The sequence below is a fragment of the Parus major genome, chromosome 1 (assembly GCF_001522545.3).
Source record: "Parus major isolate Abel chromosome 1, Parus_major1.1, whole genome shotgun sequence".
Lineage (NCBI taxonomy): Eukaryota > Metazoa > Chordata > Aves > Passeriformes > Paridae > Parus > Parus major.
The window spans coordinates 64,680,232-64,695,854 of NC_031768.1; the positions used below are offsets into that span (position 1 = coordinate 64,680,232).

The window sequence follows — 15,623 nt, forward strand, 5'->3', positions numbered from 1 at the left end:
AGCTTGAGAACGGATGCTCCATAGGCTCCCCGGGGAAGTGATTACAGCCTCCAGCTTGAAAGAGCTTAAGAAGTGTTTGGACACTGCTCTCACCCACATGGTGTGACACTTGGGGACGGTCCTGTGCAGGGCCAGGAGATAGACATTCCAAACCCCTTCAAATATCCAAATATACAGCATCCCTCACACACACAGAAGCCTATCCTGATCTTCACAAGGGCATTAAAGCTGAGACTTGCAGCGCAGCCCAGGCTCTTTGCTACCACCAAACCCCCGAATTCCTCGGCTCCTATCCGTGTCCCTCAGGCACCTCTCTCCCGTCCCCACGGCGGCGCCGGCGGCCGCTCCCCGCCCTCCGCCGCCCAGCCGCTCTCCACAGCGGCCTGCCCGCCCCTTCCGGGCGCGGCTCGGAAGCGCCGTGGCGGAAGCGGCCGGGGCGCCGCGGCGGGGCCGCTGTGCCGGGGGCTCCGCGGGAGAGTCCGCCAGGTACCGGCGCTCGGTGGGCACGGGGGGCTCCACAGCCGGGCAGGGGGCGGCGGGACGGGGCCGAGGCCGGGCCGGGCCGGGCCGGGCCGGGCCGGGCCGGGCAGGGCAGGGCGGGAGGCGGGGGCCGGGACCCGGCCTGCGCCCTTGGCTTGGGCCGGCCCGGCCGGGCGCCGCTCGCTCTCCGCCCCGGCGGGTCCGCGGAGGCGGTGGCAGCAATTTTTTTTCATTTCTTGATTGACAGCTTGCTGTGAGTCATTTTTAAGCTAAACAATGCTAGAAGACACCGCTAGTGGAGGTGTTGGCTATGGAATAACACCTTCTCGAAAGCAAAACAAAAGAGCTGATGCGGTATGCTAAACGCTCTGCTTTTCCTTAAATGTTTTAGCCTCCTGTGCATCTGAGGATGTGACATTTGGGGTAGTATAGGTAGACTGCTGAAATAGAGAAAAGTGTACATTTGTGCATTTGCACGTAAGTAAAGTAAATGTAAAATAGGTACATAAAGTACCTATTGCTTTACTGTTGAATGAAACTAATGTAAAATGATTGTGAAAAGTGGTAGTAGTCATTGGAGTGAGAACCTCTGCACCAGCAGCGAATGGAGCACTTGTTCCTGCTATTGGAGGAAAGAAAGCTATGCAAAGGAGATTTAAGTACACCTAACCATCAAAAATGTTGTATTTAAATAAAATACTCATTTAGTTTCTCAGTGGTGTTTTTTTTTCTCCTTGAATTTTTTGTTTTCAGTACCCCAAGTGTGACCATCAAATATGATTCTTTGCCTACTACACGAAACTCCTTAAGTACTTCTTTTGCCATTTGGCCACATGGCTTCAACTACAATGGTAAGTTAGGATTTAGATCTTAAGTTTAGAATTTTCAGATCTTTTTGCTCTAGTCTTCTAGCTGTCATTCTAGCCATTAATAATTAAAATTTTCTTTTTAAAAAGTTGTTTTGCTTGTCACTGCTGAATTCTTACATTTCCTTTTTTAAGAGTGTCTTCCTTTGTAGTTTGTGAATACTTCTAAACACTTACTCACTGGCCAGTGCAGCACAGGAGTTGCCATATCAAGCTAGTGGTGTGTTTTCAGTCAGGAGTGCTGGCAGGAAGTTGGGTGCATATAAATCCTGCTTCTACGTAGTAGTCTTGTATTTACAGATGCTAATATTGCCATGGATTTTTACCTAATGTTAAAACAGTCAGTGAACTGAATATTTGAAATTGTACCTAGACATAGGTATTGTAGGTGTATCTACCAGATATATCCACTTATATAGAAAGCATCAGTATTTGACATTTTCATAAAAACACCTAGACACTTGAAAATTAAAATGTTCTGTTGTGGCAGGTTCTACCGTGCAATAGCACAATAAGTAGGTGGGGGGATTTTCATGAACAGGTAAGAAATTTTGTTTTAGGTACATTATATGAGTGGTTTTGTTGTATATTTCTTTGTTGTTCTTTTGTTTTTGTATAGTATGGTTTTCTTCACTTTCTATTCTAATATAATATTACCTATGTAATAACTGTTGCTACCTTGGATTGGACTTGACTCATGTGTCTTCTGTTCCTTGAGGCTTGAGTAGAGGTGTTTGACTTTTGACTTTAGAAGCAGCTGATAGGGATGGTTTAAACTGAGGGAATAGGACAAATGCATATTTGGGAGGAGGTACCTATTACAAATGTTCCTGAGCTTCAATGAATATTAGAGCTTGTCACAAGTGCATTCCTAAGGACTTTATCCAGCTGCCACTGAAGTGAATGCATTGCTTCTCTGGACTTAACTGGAGATGAATCAAGCTTATGGCATTCTCCTACAACACTTTGGTTCTTAATAGTGTCCTCTTTTTCCTCACTGCCCCAAATCAGTTTCATTGTTTGGTTCATATAACAGCTGCACATTATTCCTGCACAAAGGAGGTGAGAGCTTAAGGGAGTGTCAGAGAAGGAACATTAGGAGCCAAGGAAGACTTTCTTGGTTTTTTTTGACTCTGGTGCTTGTTTATTCTGGTCTGAAATACTTGTCAAATTTTAGTCCAAGAGCTCATAATTCTGATCTGTGAAGCTGTGGGCTCTTTTTGAAATAAAGGTATATCAACTACAGATGTACTGAAGTAAAAGACATTCTAAAGGAGCTAAATTCATTATAATAAATGGTATTGAGTATACCATGCTATGGGATATTGAGAAGCTTTTGCAGATTTTGCTGTGTTTCATAGGGTTGGGCAGACTTTTACCCTGCCTTGGAGGAAGTCTGTAGTGGAAGCTGGTTTTATTTCTTAGCCACCTAACAGTATATCATAGGGAATACTCCTTAAATTGTACCATGTGCAGAAGTAATTTTCTGAGCACAAGATCTTTGTTTCCATTTTGTGCCAAATAACTACCAATACTTGGGGACTGGTATCTAAAAGATGAAATGTTTTCTTCCTGGATATGTGTTCAGGGATATTTTGGCCTATACTTTCTGTTGAGTTTGTGATCAGCTTAACAAAGGAGATCAGGTTTTCTAGTTGTCATCTCTATTTGTTTTGGTTAGTATTTGTTGCTGCTTTTATTAGGTGTAATTTCCATTCCTACTTTTCATTCTATTTGCCTTTCATTGTTCCAGGGTTTCATAATTTAGCCAAGCCTTGTGATGCTATTACATGAGACTTCAGCTAAGTTTAGTATGTATCAAAGAATTTTTGAGCCCATCTTCTAATTATAAATTCATAGCAGTATGAATGGGTTATCAGAGTGTTTTTAATGTATGAGGACATTAAAAAAATCATGTAATTTCTAAAAAACTCTTTGTCATTCTTGTAGCAACAAGCTTTAGAACTGGCATTGGATCGTGCTGAGGTAAGAAGAAGCTAAATTACTTGTTTGCACATAATTTATTGGTCTCAGAGCTATAAAAATACAATAGCTATTTTTTATTTCTCCTGAAAAGCAGTAGAAAATCACATTATGTAAATATGTATGTGTGTAACCATCTATATACGTAACACTTGAGTTTGCAGAATTCTCACTGAAATTGCTGTCATGTTTTTGTCTCCTACCCATTGTGCTGAGAGCATCATCAGGTGTGAGGGTGATAGACTGTGCAAGACTTGAGCTTTCCCCTTTTAAACCAGCAAATCTGTGTGCTGTGAAATAAGCAGGGCTCTACAGAGACACCTGGCAGAAATATACGGTAAAATCCTGTTTGTGTTTTTAAGGATAGCCCAGTGAGAATGAAGAGGCAAGTGCCTTCACATTCATGTTTTTTGATGTTATCATCTGATGTAAGAGTTACCTTGAACCCTGTTATGGGAAATATTTGTTCTTGTGGAAGAACCTCTCTTCACATAAATTCTGAACAAAGCTGTTGATTGAAATACTTTAAACAATAGAGATTTGGAAAAACCTTGTTAGAATATAAATCACATTTACTGGAGGATGCTATCTCTCTTATTCTTTTTTAATTTGAATGTTTAATGTACATTAATTGTATTTATAATGCACAGCTCTATAGAGAAAAATAATATAAATGCGAAAGGCAAGGGGAAAACTTCCTGAAATTACCATGCTGCAGAGTACTTGATTTGTAAATGTTGTCAAGCTAGTGTGCATAAACTTGGTTGTACCTTAGCATGTTTAACCACCTAAATTTCAGTATAGGTAACTAAGTACAGTAGTGTTGTAGTGTTAGTTACTACTGTAATTACAAGACTTGACTGTAGAATGAGGACCTTGCACGGGCCTGATGCCATAGCCATGAAATGCTATCTTTGACAGCTAAATTGAGCTGTGTTCTTGTTGATGACTCTAACATAAGCCAGATTGCATTTAGTGCACTTTTGGAACAGTCATGTACCATAACTGTTAATTACTTTCTGTATACATGGAACACTGTCTAGTAATGATCTCTAGTTGCATGGTAACTAGAATTAAATTTCTTTGTAATATATGCTGGGTTTTTGTTTACTTTTCTCTTTTAGTATATCATTGAAAGTGCCCGTCAGAGACCTCCCAAAAGAAAATATTTATCCAGTGGAAGGTATTGAGAGTTTCAGTATTTAGGTTTTTAATATCATTTCTTTGATTTAATTTTAGTTACATGTTGAGTCTTTTTAATTTCAGAAAATCTGTATTTCAAAAACTTTATGATTTATATATTGAAGAATGTGAAAAAGAGCCTGAGATCAAGGTAAGTGGAAATTGCTGAGAAGCTTTTAATTTCTGTCTAAACAGGCAGATTGAGAAAATGCTTTGTTTTTAATTCCACTTAATTTCTTTGTTAAATGCAGTATAAACCCCTATTATTGTAGTAGTTACCTAAAGATAAGACTATATAGCATGAATAATAAGGCTTAGACTGGCTTGAGTGAGCTGTTCATTCTGTTTTAATTGTGTGTCACTGAAGGGCATTTGTGTTCAAGTTCAGGGCCAGTGTCAATGCCTTGTGCATTGCTGTCATTATCACTGTTTCACAATCAATTGCTTAGCATGGCTGCCGTGGGAAAAACATGGATCATTTTTCAGACCCTGTAATTTTGTTGTAAATTCAGATTTATTTCTCCAGTTGTGGATAAACTAAGAAGTTCTGTGAAAAATTGTCATAGTACTAGCAAAGAGGCTCGAACAGGCATATCAGTTCTAAATATGAGGTATAAAAGGCACAAATTATTTTCCTAAACTCTGAATGTTGAACAAGAAGAAAAAGGTGCAGAATCTTCTGTATTTCTGCTTTCAAGGAAGTAAAATGAATGAGGAGACAAATGAGCACTTGGGTTAACTCCCAATTAATGGTTGTACCCAGAGCTGGTATTCAGAGATGAAATATGGCCTCCAACCAGGGGCTGTAAAATTATCTGAGGCTTAGAATTCACTGTCTTAAGTTCTAAGGGGTTTTCAAATGCTTGAATATGTAGGATGTTTATGTGGTCTCTGAAACACTCAAAGTAATTATAAAAATCTGTTATACATCAAAAAGATAGTTTTACATTTAAATAAGGGCATAGTGTCTGCAGCTGCTGGATCAGATTTCAGCAAATAAAGACAAGAAAATGCAATTAATAAAGCTTCCAAATGCTCCAATTCATTATTTTAATCCTGGAGAGAAATGCCTTCTTCTGTTAGGAATATCTGAAAGTACTAAATATTTTGTTGTTGTTATCAAACAAGTTGTAGTGTATTGATGATGTTTGTAGAAATTATACAAATAATAGTGCACTATAGATTTACAACATTTTAGCATAAGGTTATTTTTATAACTCTGTTGTCTGTTGACTTCGAGTGGGATTTTTTACAAAAATCTGTATCTGTAAGAATAATACATAATGTAATACTTGTGATAATATATAATATGTTTACTCTGCTGAATACAGTACAGTTACATTTAACTGGGCATGTTTAGATATATAATTTGTCATTAATCTAAATCATATTCTAGCAATTGTTATTATTTCTCCTAGTTATTTCATAGTATTATGTTCATGAGCAATGTTTACTTTTAAAGCAGAAGCTGAGGCGAAATGTGAACTTACTTGAGAAGCTGGTTATGCAGGAGACTTTGTCATGTCTGGTGGTAAACCTCTATCCAGGAAACGAGGGTTATTCACTGATGCTCAGGGGAAAAAATGGTTCAGGTAATACTTTTCCCTTGAATTTTTAAAAAATACTCAGAATACTATATAAATTTTCAGAATGTGTTGTTGTTTACATTTAACTGTTTCACTTCCAATATAATTCTGGTGGGGGGGTGGGAGAACAGCCAACTGAACTTGAACTAAAAATTTACTTAAAGCTCTGAGCTGTTTATCTGCAGATGAAATCTGTGGATAGGAGTCTTTTTGATGGCCTTCCAGTCTCTTATTTCCCCTTAGTTTCTGGAGTTGCATATCCGAGTTTCTCTCACTTCACATTCCTTCTGTCAGATTGTTTCTTTCACTGCTTCCAGTGTCTAGATCTGTCTAGAGGCATTTGTGTTCCAGTTTGGTGCATTTTCATGCCATTTGTACTGTCATGTGCAATAAGAGCATGCATTATATCACCTGGGAACAAAAGCTAGCACAGTAAGAGCAAAAACTCTAAACTTACTAAAACTCTGAGAACAGAAATGGATGTAAAAATTAACAGTATGGAAAAGAAATGGTATGTGTGGATAGGTTTCTGCCAAATCTGCTTTTTCCTGTGGCAAGTTTGTTTTACATTTCTTAATGTTTAAACTTGAAACACAAAGGTAATGTGTTTTATTTAAATTAATTCAGATTCTGAGACCATTCGTCTGCCTTATGAGGAAGGAGAGCTGCTTGAATATTTGGATGCAGAGGAACTACCACCTATTTTGGTTGATCTTTTGGAAAAATCTCAGGTTTGAAATTTTTGTTTTTAAAAATAACTTATGTATTGTACCCAGATAGACCTTGATTTTTTTGAATGCTTCACATAAATGGTTGTAAGCACAAGCCACTTGTATTTAATGCCCCAAAAAATTATTTTATTGATATGTAGGAAAAAAAAAATACTACTGAGGAGAAGGAGATAAGAGAGATTGCTGTGCTTAAGGCTGTGAAACGTCTTCAACTCTGCTCTAGCAAAATTTCATTTGTTCTTTGTCATTATGGAATGTTTGGCATGGGAATTTCTTACAACTGCATTGCTGGCATATGAGGACACTGCATTCGAAGCTTGTATTTTAGGTATGTTTAGGACAAACATGTCTACGTACATGGGAAAGACTGCCGGCCTGAAAAACTTCGTCGTGACTTTTATTCCTAGTTTCACTGAATTTTATATGTTATATAACAAGCTCTTTTGTAGAGGCAGGGGAAGATTTTGTTTATTCAAAAGCTGGTGTTTTTCTTTCAACCAGGTTAATATTTTCCATTGTGGGTGTGTCATAGCAGAAATACGCGACTATAGGCAGTCTGGTAACATGAAATCTCCAACGTACCAAAGCAAGCACATTCTTTTGCGACCTACAATGCAGGTAAAGAGGAGCCTTAAGTAATTTCTCAGTGTTACAGTAGTTCCTAAACTCTATATGCACTGTTACTGAATATTTATTAAGAAATACTGTTATTCAGTTGAAAGCTAATTGCCATTATGTGTTTTTCCTCAGACTTTAATTTGTGATGTGCATTCTATAACAAGTGACAACCACAAATGGACACAGGTAGGGTTAGAGGTTATTTAAAAATTTTAAAGTAATGTCATAAATACACAACAAAATGAAAATTTATTAACAATTTTTATTTGTTTAGTAATTTATTTTTCTTTTTTTTTTCTCAGATAATGTCTACATGCATGGGTATATAGGAACTTGACTACTGTAAAAGTTTTCATATTTTTATATTTATTAATAGCTGTGTATATTACAGGAGGACAAACTCCTACTTGAGAGCCAACTTATTTTGGCTACAGCAGAGCCTTTGTGTCTTGATCCTTCAATAGCAGTGACCTGCACTACAAACAGACTCCTGTACAACAAGCAGAAGATGAACACTCGCCCCATGAAACGGTAGTTTTCAGTATGAAGCTTCAGTATGAAGCATGAAGAAAAATATAATTAATACTTTATGTGAAAATTTAGCTCCTTAGTAGGTATGTAATACCTACTTAAATAGGAGAAAGTGTGAGAAACAGTCAAGAAATTGTATTGTGTTTTTAAGTGCTCAATATTGCATTATATTTCAGTTACTAGTAGATACTGTAGTATGCTTATTTTTGTATGTCAAAGGAAAATGTATTTATATTTTCTTAACATAATCAGTTATATTGCAGTTTGGATTTGGGGATTATTTTGCATAGGTTTTGTGTAATCAGAGTCAGATGGCAGCTCAGTAATGCAAAATATATAAACAATACGTTGCATATTGGTCTCCAATTTGTTAAAGGCTTAAGTCAGGGATAAGTTTAATCCTGAATGAGCAAATGAAAAGACTTACTTGTATGTTTTACATTCAGGCTAAACAGAAGTGTAAGTGTATAAGAATCTTGGAAAAATTTGAAATAATGTGGTATGCACTATGTACAAAATGTTGAAATTATTTCACTTTTATGCATGGTTGGGCCCTTTTTTATTTCCACAGAAGCTTGAAACATTTGTTCAGCATGTTTGTTCTACCACATGAATTGCATTCACCCTGTAAAAAGGAAATGTATTAATGGTCTGTCACAATTACTGAAATAGTAAAAACTAAATATGCATGGAAATACTATGCTAGTGCCAAACCAGCAGTTGTTTCTAAAAAAATATAAATAATGAATTTGATCAAGCTGTCATTGAAATTAAAGCTTGGTGGTCAGCAAATATTCCACTAGAAAAATAGGAAAAGGGATTAAATGAATGTCCAGAACAGCATTACTGAACCTATGAGTTTGCCATGAAACAAAGACTAGAGGGTAGTTACTGTCTTATGTAAAGATCCTTTGAAGGAACTGAAATGATGATAATACATAAATATTGGCAACTTCTTAATTACTCATTTTGATGATGTACTTAAATTAGGCATTTACATAGTATCCCCATTCTCAGTGCTGAAACACATGAACAGAACACTGGTGTATTTTATAAATATGAGATCATGATTTAGAGTTATACAGTGTAATCCAGAAAAGCAATTTTAAATTAGTATTTAAAAACCTGTTAGTCTTCATATAAGTAGCAGTTCCCTGCATATTTTTGTTTTTGTACAAGGGCAGTAGAAAATTTGATGTTGATGGTTTTACAAGCTTAGGTATCATTTTGCCATAGGTGCTTCAAAAGGTACTCAAGGTCCTCTCTGAACAGACAGCAAGAGGTAGCTCACTACTCAACTCCACCTCAGCTCAGACTACTTGACTACTTACAGAAGAGGAAGGAGAGGAAAGCAGCCCAGCAGTATGACCTCAAAATTTCAAAAGCTGGAAATGTAATTATTCTGAAAAGTAATGTAATAAACTTCTAACTATTGAATTAAAGGATTTAATATATTAATCCTGCTTTTTCATCTTCCAGTGCGTAGATATGTGGAAGCAGAACCCTTGCTACTTGACTGCTCCTTCTGAAGTAGATGTAAGACCACCAATTGTTACATATAATGAGCAATTATTAGAAATTGTATTATATGAAGAAGTGTCTAAGAAGTAACCAGTATCAAAGAATGACCTTAAAAAATGGGAGTGTCTTTAATATTTACAATTACTTTTCTGTACCATAAGATATTTGTATATATTACCACTGTAATATATTGCAGTTGTAACAGAATAGTTTGGATGAAGTAATCAGTGCAAACCAATGGTTAGTATTGTTTTTCTGTGGGCTCAACTGCACATGTCTATTTGAAGTTGTCTGATAGTATGAAAACCAGAAAAGCAAATGAGGTTTGTAGATTGTCTGAAAACTAGTCACTTTTCATCATGGTAGAAATTCCTGTCTTTTTATATGTTATACTATGGGACATTAATATTTTGAAAAGTTTTACATTTTATACAGAAAATTCTAGTTGAGAGTTCTTTTGTTCACTCTGTGTGCATTTTTCTCTTAGGGACGTTCATATTCTTAGTTTCTGGAACTGCCAAAATACATACTATTAATGTACAGAAGGGACTCATAGAATATCCTGAGTTGCAAGGGACCTACAAGGATCATCAGGTCCAACTCCTAGTCCTGCAGGACAGGTCAACCTCCAAAATCATACCGTGTGTCTTATCCAAATGCTTCTTGCACTCTGTCAGGCTTGGTGCTGTGACCAGTTCCCTGGGGAGCTGGAACACTCCCAACCACCCTCTGGATGAAGAACTTTTTCCTGATACCAAACCTAAGCTTCCAATGTCACAACTTCAGGCCACTAAGGCCCTGTCACAGGTCACCACAGAGAAGAGATCAGTGCCTGCCCCTCTCCTTCCCCTCCTGAGGAAGTTGTAACTGCAGTGAGATCTCCCCTCAGTCTCCTCCAGACTGAACAGACCGAGTGACCTCAGCCATTCCTCATATGACTTCCCCTCAAGGCCCATCCTCAAGGCCATCCTCGTGGCTCTCCTTTGAGCACTCTCTAGTGGCTTTATATTCTTCTATTGTGGCACCCAATCCTGCCCCCAGCACTTGAGGTGTGGCTGCCCCAGCTCAGAGCAGAGCAGGACAATCCCCTCCCTTGCCCGTCTGGCCGTTCTGTGCCCTCTGCCCCCCAGACACTCCTGGACTTCTTGGCTGCCAGGACAATGCTGACTCATATTTGACTTGCCACCAACCAGGACCCAAAGGTTTTCTCTAGGATAAGGAGATTTTTTAAAAGACTGTAGACTAGACAAGACTGTAGCTTTGGACATTGTAGGGCTGGCAAGAATGCAAATTATGCAAGAAATGACAGTGTAACTTTCTACAAAACAAGCCTCTCTTTTCACTTCAACTGTGTTGTACCTGACTTAATCAAAGGCTTTAGGAATTATTGTTACTGTGAAATTACTTAACCATTCCATATTGCAGGCAATGATTTCAATCTGTAGTCTAAAACCATGTTTCATTCTGTTAAGCTGAACATAGCAAATAAGGTATAACACTATAAATGTAAAGTTCTGAAGGTTCCTCAGTTAAGTTTCTCTGAAGAAACATAGGGGATTATTTCTTTTCTGATCTCTCTATTTTCTTTAAGGTGGAAAAATATGCCAAAGTGGAAAAGTCTATCAAGTCTGATGACTCACAACCAACTGTCTGGCCAGCTCACGTGAGTAATACAGACCTTTGGCCAAACTTCACTGTCTCTAGTTAACCTGCCTCTTATTTCAACAAAATCAATGTAATGTGGAGTAATCTTCCCTCCTCCAATTTAATTAATCTTCCATGTGTTACAGAGACATAGGAAGAGGACCAGAGATACTTGTAATTTCATACAGTAAAGCAAGCATGTGATCAGTCTGATTTCCTCAGATTTTCCAGAAATACAACAAGCAGCTTGTACTAAAGAAAGGATCATAATTTACATGGAGCAGAACTCTGCACAACAAATTGCTTTCTTTACTCAGACACTCAAAGGCTGATGAAAAAAGAGCTTTATTGAAATCAAAATGTTAAATTTTGAATTAGATTAATATTAAATGCCTCTTACAAAAAAACTTTCTGCAATGTTTAAATTGAACCTTAAGATTTTTGGCACAAGCTATGTGATTTGATCAGAAGTAGTGATTTAATATAATCATTTATTAATTTACCGTAATAATAATTAATTCCTTGATTAGTTATATGATTAAATCACATAATTGATTAATTTTTTATTATTTAAGAGGCAAGATACATCTTTATTAACAGCATATATAATGATATCTTTGTAGTTGCCTGTTAGAAAAAAGTAATACTTTCCCATAGAACTTCATATTCACCCCCAACATTTTGCTCTCAATGTTTTTTGCATTGTTATAATTCATATAAAACTGTTTCTATATGTGTTTACCCAGTCTACATTTCCATGTCTAACATGATTGTTTGGGGTTTGCAATATCTTTGTATTTTTAAGGGATGATAAATATTTTTCCTCTTATCCTGTTAATGTAACTTCTGGAATCACTTTCACTGTAGATAATGCACCCCTTCCTATAGAATGATTACTTTTAGAGTTACTTACAGAATGTTTCTTACTTGGTAACGTATATAGAGCTGGTCTGCTTTACTTGCTGTTTTGCCTAAGACTTTTTCAAGACTTACTAGGTCATTCTGTCTTTTTAGGAAATGAAGGATGATTATGTGTTTGAATGTGAAGTTGGTAATCAGCTTCAAAAAACAAAACTGACCATTTTTCAATCTCTTGGCAATCCCTTGTACTACGGTAAAATTCAGACACTCAAAGGTGATGAGGAAAATGACAACCTTTTAACTCCATCACAGTAAGTTACATGTTCCTTTTTAAATTATGCTGTGATCAATAGGTGGAGGAAAACAAACATTACTTATCATTTTCAGTCACAAAAATACTCCAGAGCTAGAAGTCTGATTTAAGATGTTTTAACCGAAAAAACACCGAACCAAATTGTGTACAAGCAACCATCATATTTCAAATGTGCTATTACATTAAATTAGTACATTCTTTTACATTAAAGATACATTAAGGGGAAAATAAGACCACCAGCAAATCCAATCATGAAAATTGTGGAGACACTACGAGATGTTGTTGCACTCTTTTTTGATGATACTCGGAATTTTGATTGTTCTCAAAATTTGCCTGAAGCTATGAAAGCGTAAGACGTTGACTATATTCTGTTTACTCTTAGATCCAGTTGAACTAAATAAATGAAGAAAAACATGAGCCTCTAAGAAGCTTCATAAGTTTGAATTGTTTGGAATATGCTGGTTTTGGCTGTGGTTCTACAAAGATTCTCTGTTCACAGCTTTTTTTGTTATATATAGCAGATTATTTGTGTAGAAGAACCCAAGCAGCAGAGTAGAGCCTATAAATTTCAGTAAGGCAAGGAGCAGTGAGACTGAGCAAACCTTTTAGTTCTAACTAAAGTTATTTTTATCTTCTAGTATGTAATCATTCTCTTATTCTTTATGAAAGTCTTAAAACATCTTGTGTGTTAAGAATATTTTATCCCTACACTTGAGCTATTTACTGTTTCTTTCCATACTGTTGTTTAACCCAGCTGGCAAGCACTCACTCCCTCCTTCTCCGGCCTCCCTGGAGGGATGGGGGAAAAAATAGCAAGGGTAAAAGTGAGGAACCATGTGGGTTTGGGATAAGGACAGTTTAATAGGTCAAGGAAAACCCACACATGCAAGCAAAGTGAAACAAGGAATTCATTCACCACTTCCCATGAGTAAGCAGGTGTTTTTGCCTGTCTCCAGGAGGGCAGGGCCCCGTCACACCTGGTGATTACTGGGAAAGACAAGTGCTTTCTCTCTAAATGCTTCCCCCAGTCCTCTCTTCCTTGTTACTTTGTCTTTATATGCTGAGCGTGGTGCTGGATGGTATGGAATATCCCTTCCTTTGGTCACTTGGGTCAGCTGTCAGTTGCAGTGTCACTTTTCCGCTTCTTGTACACCCCCAGCCCTTTTGCTTATGAGAAACCTTTGTTGGTACTACTTAGAAATAGCTAAACACCCGTGTATTACCAACACTGTTTTTAGGACAAATCCAAAACACCCCTGTGTCAGCTACCGTGGAGAAAATTAACTCTACCCCAGCCAAAACCAGCACACATACTTAGTACTGGTCTTCCTGGAATAGTACCGGCTTAGAGTTGTGTAATAAGCTGGGAATTAAATGAACTTAAATGAATTGAATTAATGAGATGCATGGAAGGTTTTGGAAATCATTGCTAAGACACTAACAATTAAAGTTCATCAAAGCTTGGATAACTCATCCTTGGCAAACTGTCATATGAAATGAAAGGTGAAGTAAACATTTTTGTTGTTCAGTAAAATTATTTTATTTTTTTTTTGGCGCTGGAGAAAGAGCAACCTCTGTAAATTTTAAAAAACATAGTAGTAAGTTTGCAAGTCATAAGTGTTAAGCAAAAGAGAGATACTTACTTAGGAGGTCTGGAAAATCATGGGGAACTGGAATAAATGAAATCAAACAGTGGAAACTCAGTGTTTGTTACAATATTATGCATTGGGCTGTTTTTGACCTCCCCTCAGCACACTTGTATTTCAGTCTGAGTGTACTGGTATGATGTTGATTTATACATCTTTTCCTTAGTACTTTTTATGTGAATAATTCTATATCAGTTATTCACTTCATTTTTTTAAATATAAAATCCAAAGCTTCTATATTCTGCCTTTTGCTTTGTAGGTAATTTAGTGTTAAAGGAGACCATATTAGATCATGTGTGTATATTGTCTATATAGTTAGGAAGTCAAGTGTGTATTTCAAATGCTGAATGATACTCAGTCCATTGAATGGATACTTTATCATTTGTATTTTGAGCAGGTGTGAAAAAAACACACAGCACTGCCATTTGTTTGAAGCCTTGTGATTATAAAAATACGTTCTTTTAGTCCAATTCATGACTGAAAATGTACTTTACATTTTAGGTTCCTTATTGGTTCGAAGACTGATGCTGAAAGGTAAATTAATACAGTTTTACAGCTATTTGGCTTGATGACATATAATAAATTTTGTTCCTTTTTGGCAGCTATGACTGCCAGTGTTATGGTTACGGAAGCTGATGCAGAACAAAGGAGGAAAATTAAGATGGATTAGTCATCATTACAAGGAGTAGTGTGTAGTTTCTGTATTTAACAAGCAAGGAAAAATAGAGGACATCAAATACATGAGTACACCTGAACTCTGAGAGCACTTAGCAATAATTTCATCCTGACATTTGGTATGGTAAGTTAGCAGTCATGGAAATTATTCATTTGAACTTGTCATTTGAAGTGTAATCTAGGGTTTAAGATTTATACATCTTAGTTTTGTGTTTTGTGCATGTCTTGATTCAGCTTTCCCAGGGAAGCAAGTAATAAAACAGTTTTTCAGTATATTTTAGTTGTAGATTGAGTAGGAGTAGTAATTCAGGAAAAACTGAGGCAGCAAAATAAGTGGGTTTTAAGTGTTTGTCAGCATACGTCATGTTAGATTGCCTGTGCATATAAGCACAGAACCTTTAAAAAGCAACCTCTGTCAGAGCCAGATGTGTTTTTGTGCCTCTGGCTGATGTACATGCCATAGCTCTTATCCCCACACACCCTTATGTGCCTGGCAGGGAAATGAGTCTTTGATTTGATCAAAAGTGTTAATAATATAATAAAAATAATAATAATGTTATTTTTTTTAAATAGGTAATTTTGATCAAGAAACTTTTTACTTATATTCTCTCCTGCCTCCTTTGTGCTGATACTTTTGCTGCTTGTTCTGTAAGCTGAACTGGGGAGATTGGCTGGCTGAAAAGTAAAACAACAATATTACAAGAGCTTAGTTTTAACTGGGATTGATTGCCTGTTGATGTTTGTCACTGGGTTGCAGTGGTCATAAATCCTTTCATCAGAATAAGGAACAGGGTTTCGGGGACAACAACAAGAAGAAACAGTAGAGGAGTGGAGGACCACCTTTTAGAGTAGATGGCGTTTTACTACCCTGATTCCAGCGATTTTTAAGTCAGTCTGAAATCTAATTGCTAAAATAAGTGCACTTCCCCCTTTCCTCTGCCATGTGTGTCACAGTCCTTTCTTGTGTCTGTATTAGTCAGGTAACA

At 37.0% G+C, this 15,623-nt stretch overlaps 1 protein-coding gene across 30 annotated transcripts in view; it reads left to right on the forward strand.

Annotated features, from left to right (window-relative positions):
• The first annotated feature begins 406 nt into the window (after positions 1-406).
• SUPT20H (SPT20 homolog, SAGA complex component) overlaps positions 407-15,623 on the forward strand; it is a 30,048-nt gene continuing 14,831 nt past the window's right edge. For 20 of the 30 annotated variants that reach the window (XR_004497895.1, XR_004497896.1, XR_001520957.1 and 17 more), the window contains exons 1-15: positions 407-486; positions 1,234-1,331; positions 3,297-3,332; positions 4,454-4,512; positions 4,596-4,662; positions 5,974-6,103; positions 6,725-6,828; positions 7,330-7,446; positions 7,579-7,632; positions 7,838-7,977; positions 9,214-9,370; positions 9,457-9,513; positions 11,090-11,161; positions 12,157-12,314; positions 14,464-14,496. Coding sequence is in view for 27 of the 30 variants with exons in the window: in XM_015624223.1 (XP_015479709.1) it covers positions 1,314-1,331; positions 3,297-3,332; positions 4,454-4,512; positions 4,596-4,662; positions 5,974-6,103; positions 6,725-6,828; positions 7,330-7,446; positions 7,579-7,632; positions 7,838-7,977; positions 9,214-9,370; positions 9,457-9,513; positions 11,090-11,161; positions 12,157-12,314; positions 14,464-14,496 (1,202 nt within the window). In the remaining 3 variants the exon portion in view is untranslated. Of the gene's footprint in view, positions 487-1,233; positions 1,332-3,296; positions 3,333-3,378; positions 3,667-4,453; positions 4,513-4,595; positions 4,663-5,973; positions 6,104-6,724; positions 6,829-7,329; positions 7,447-7,578; positions 7,633-7,837; positions 7,978-9,213; positions 9,371-9,456; positions 9,514-11,089; positions 11,162-12,156; positions 12,315-14,463; positions 14,497-15,623 lie in introns of those variants that run through there. The other 10 variants (XM_015624242.1, XM_015624455.1, XM_015624473.1 and 7 more) reach the window with 4 other exon arrangements.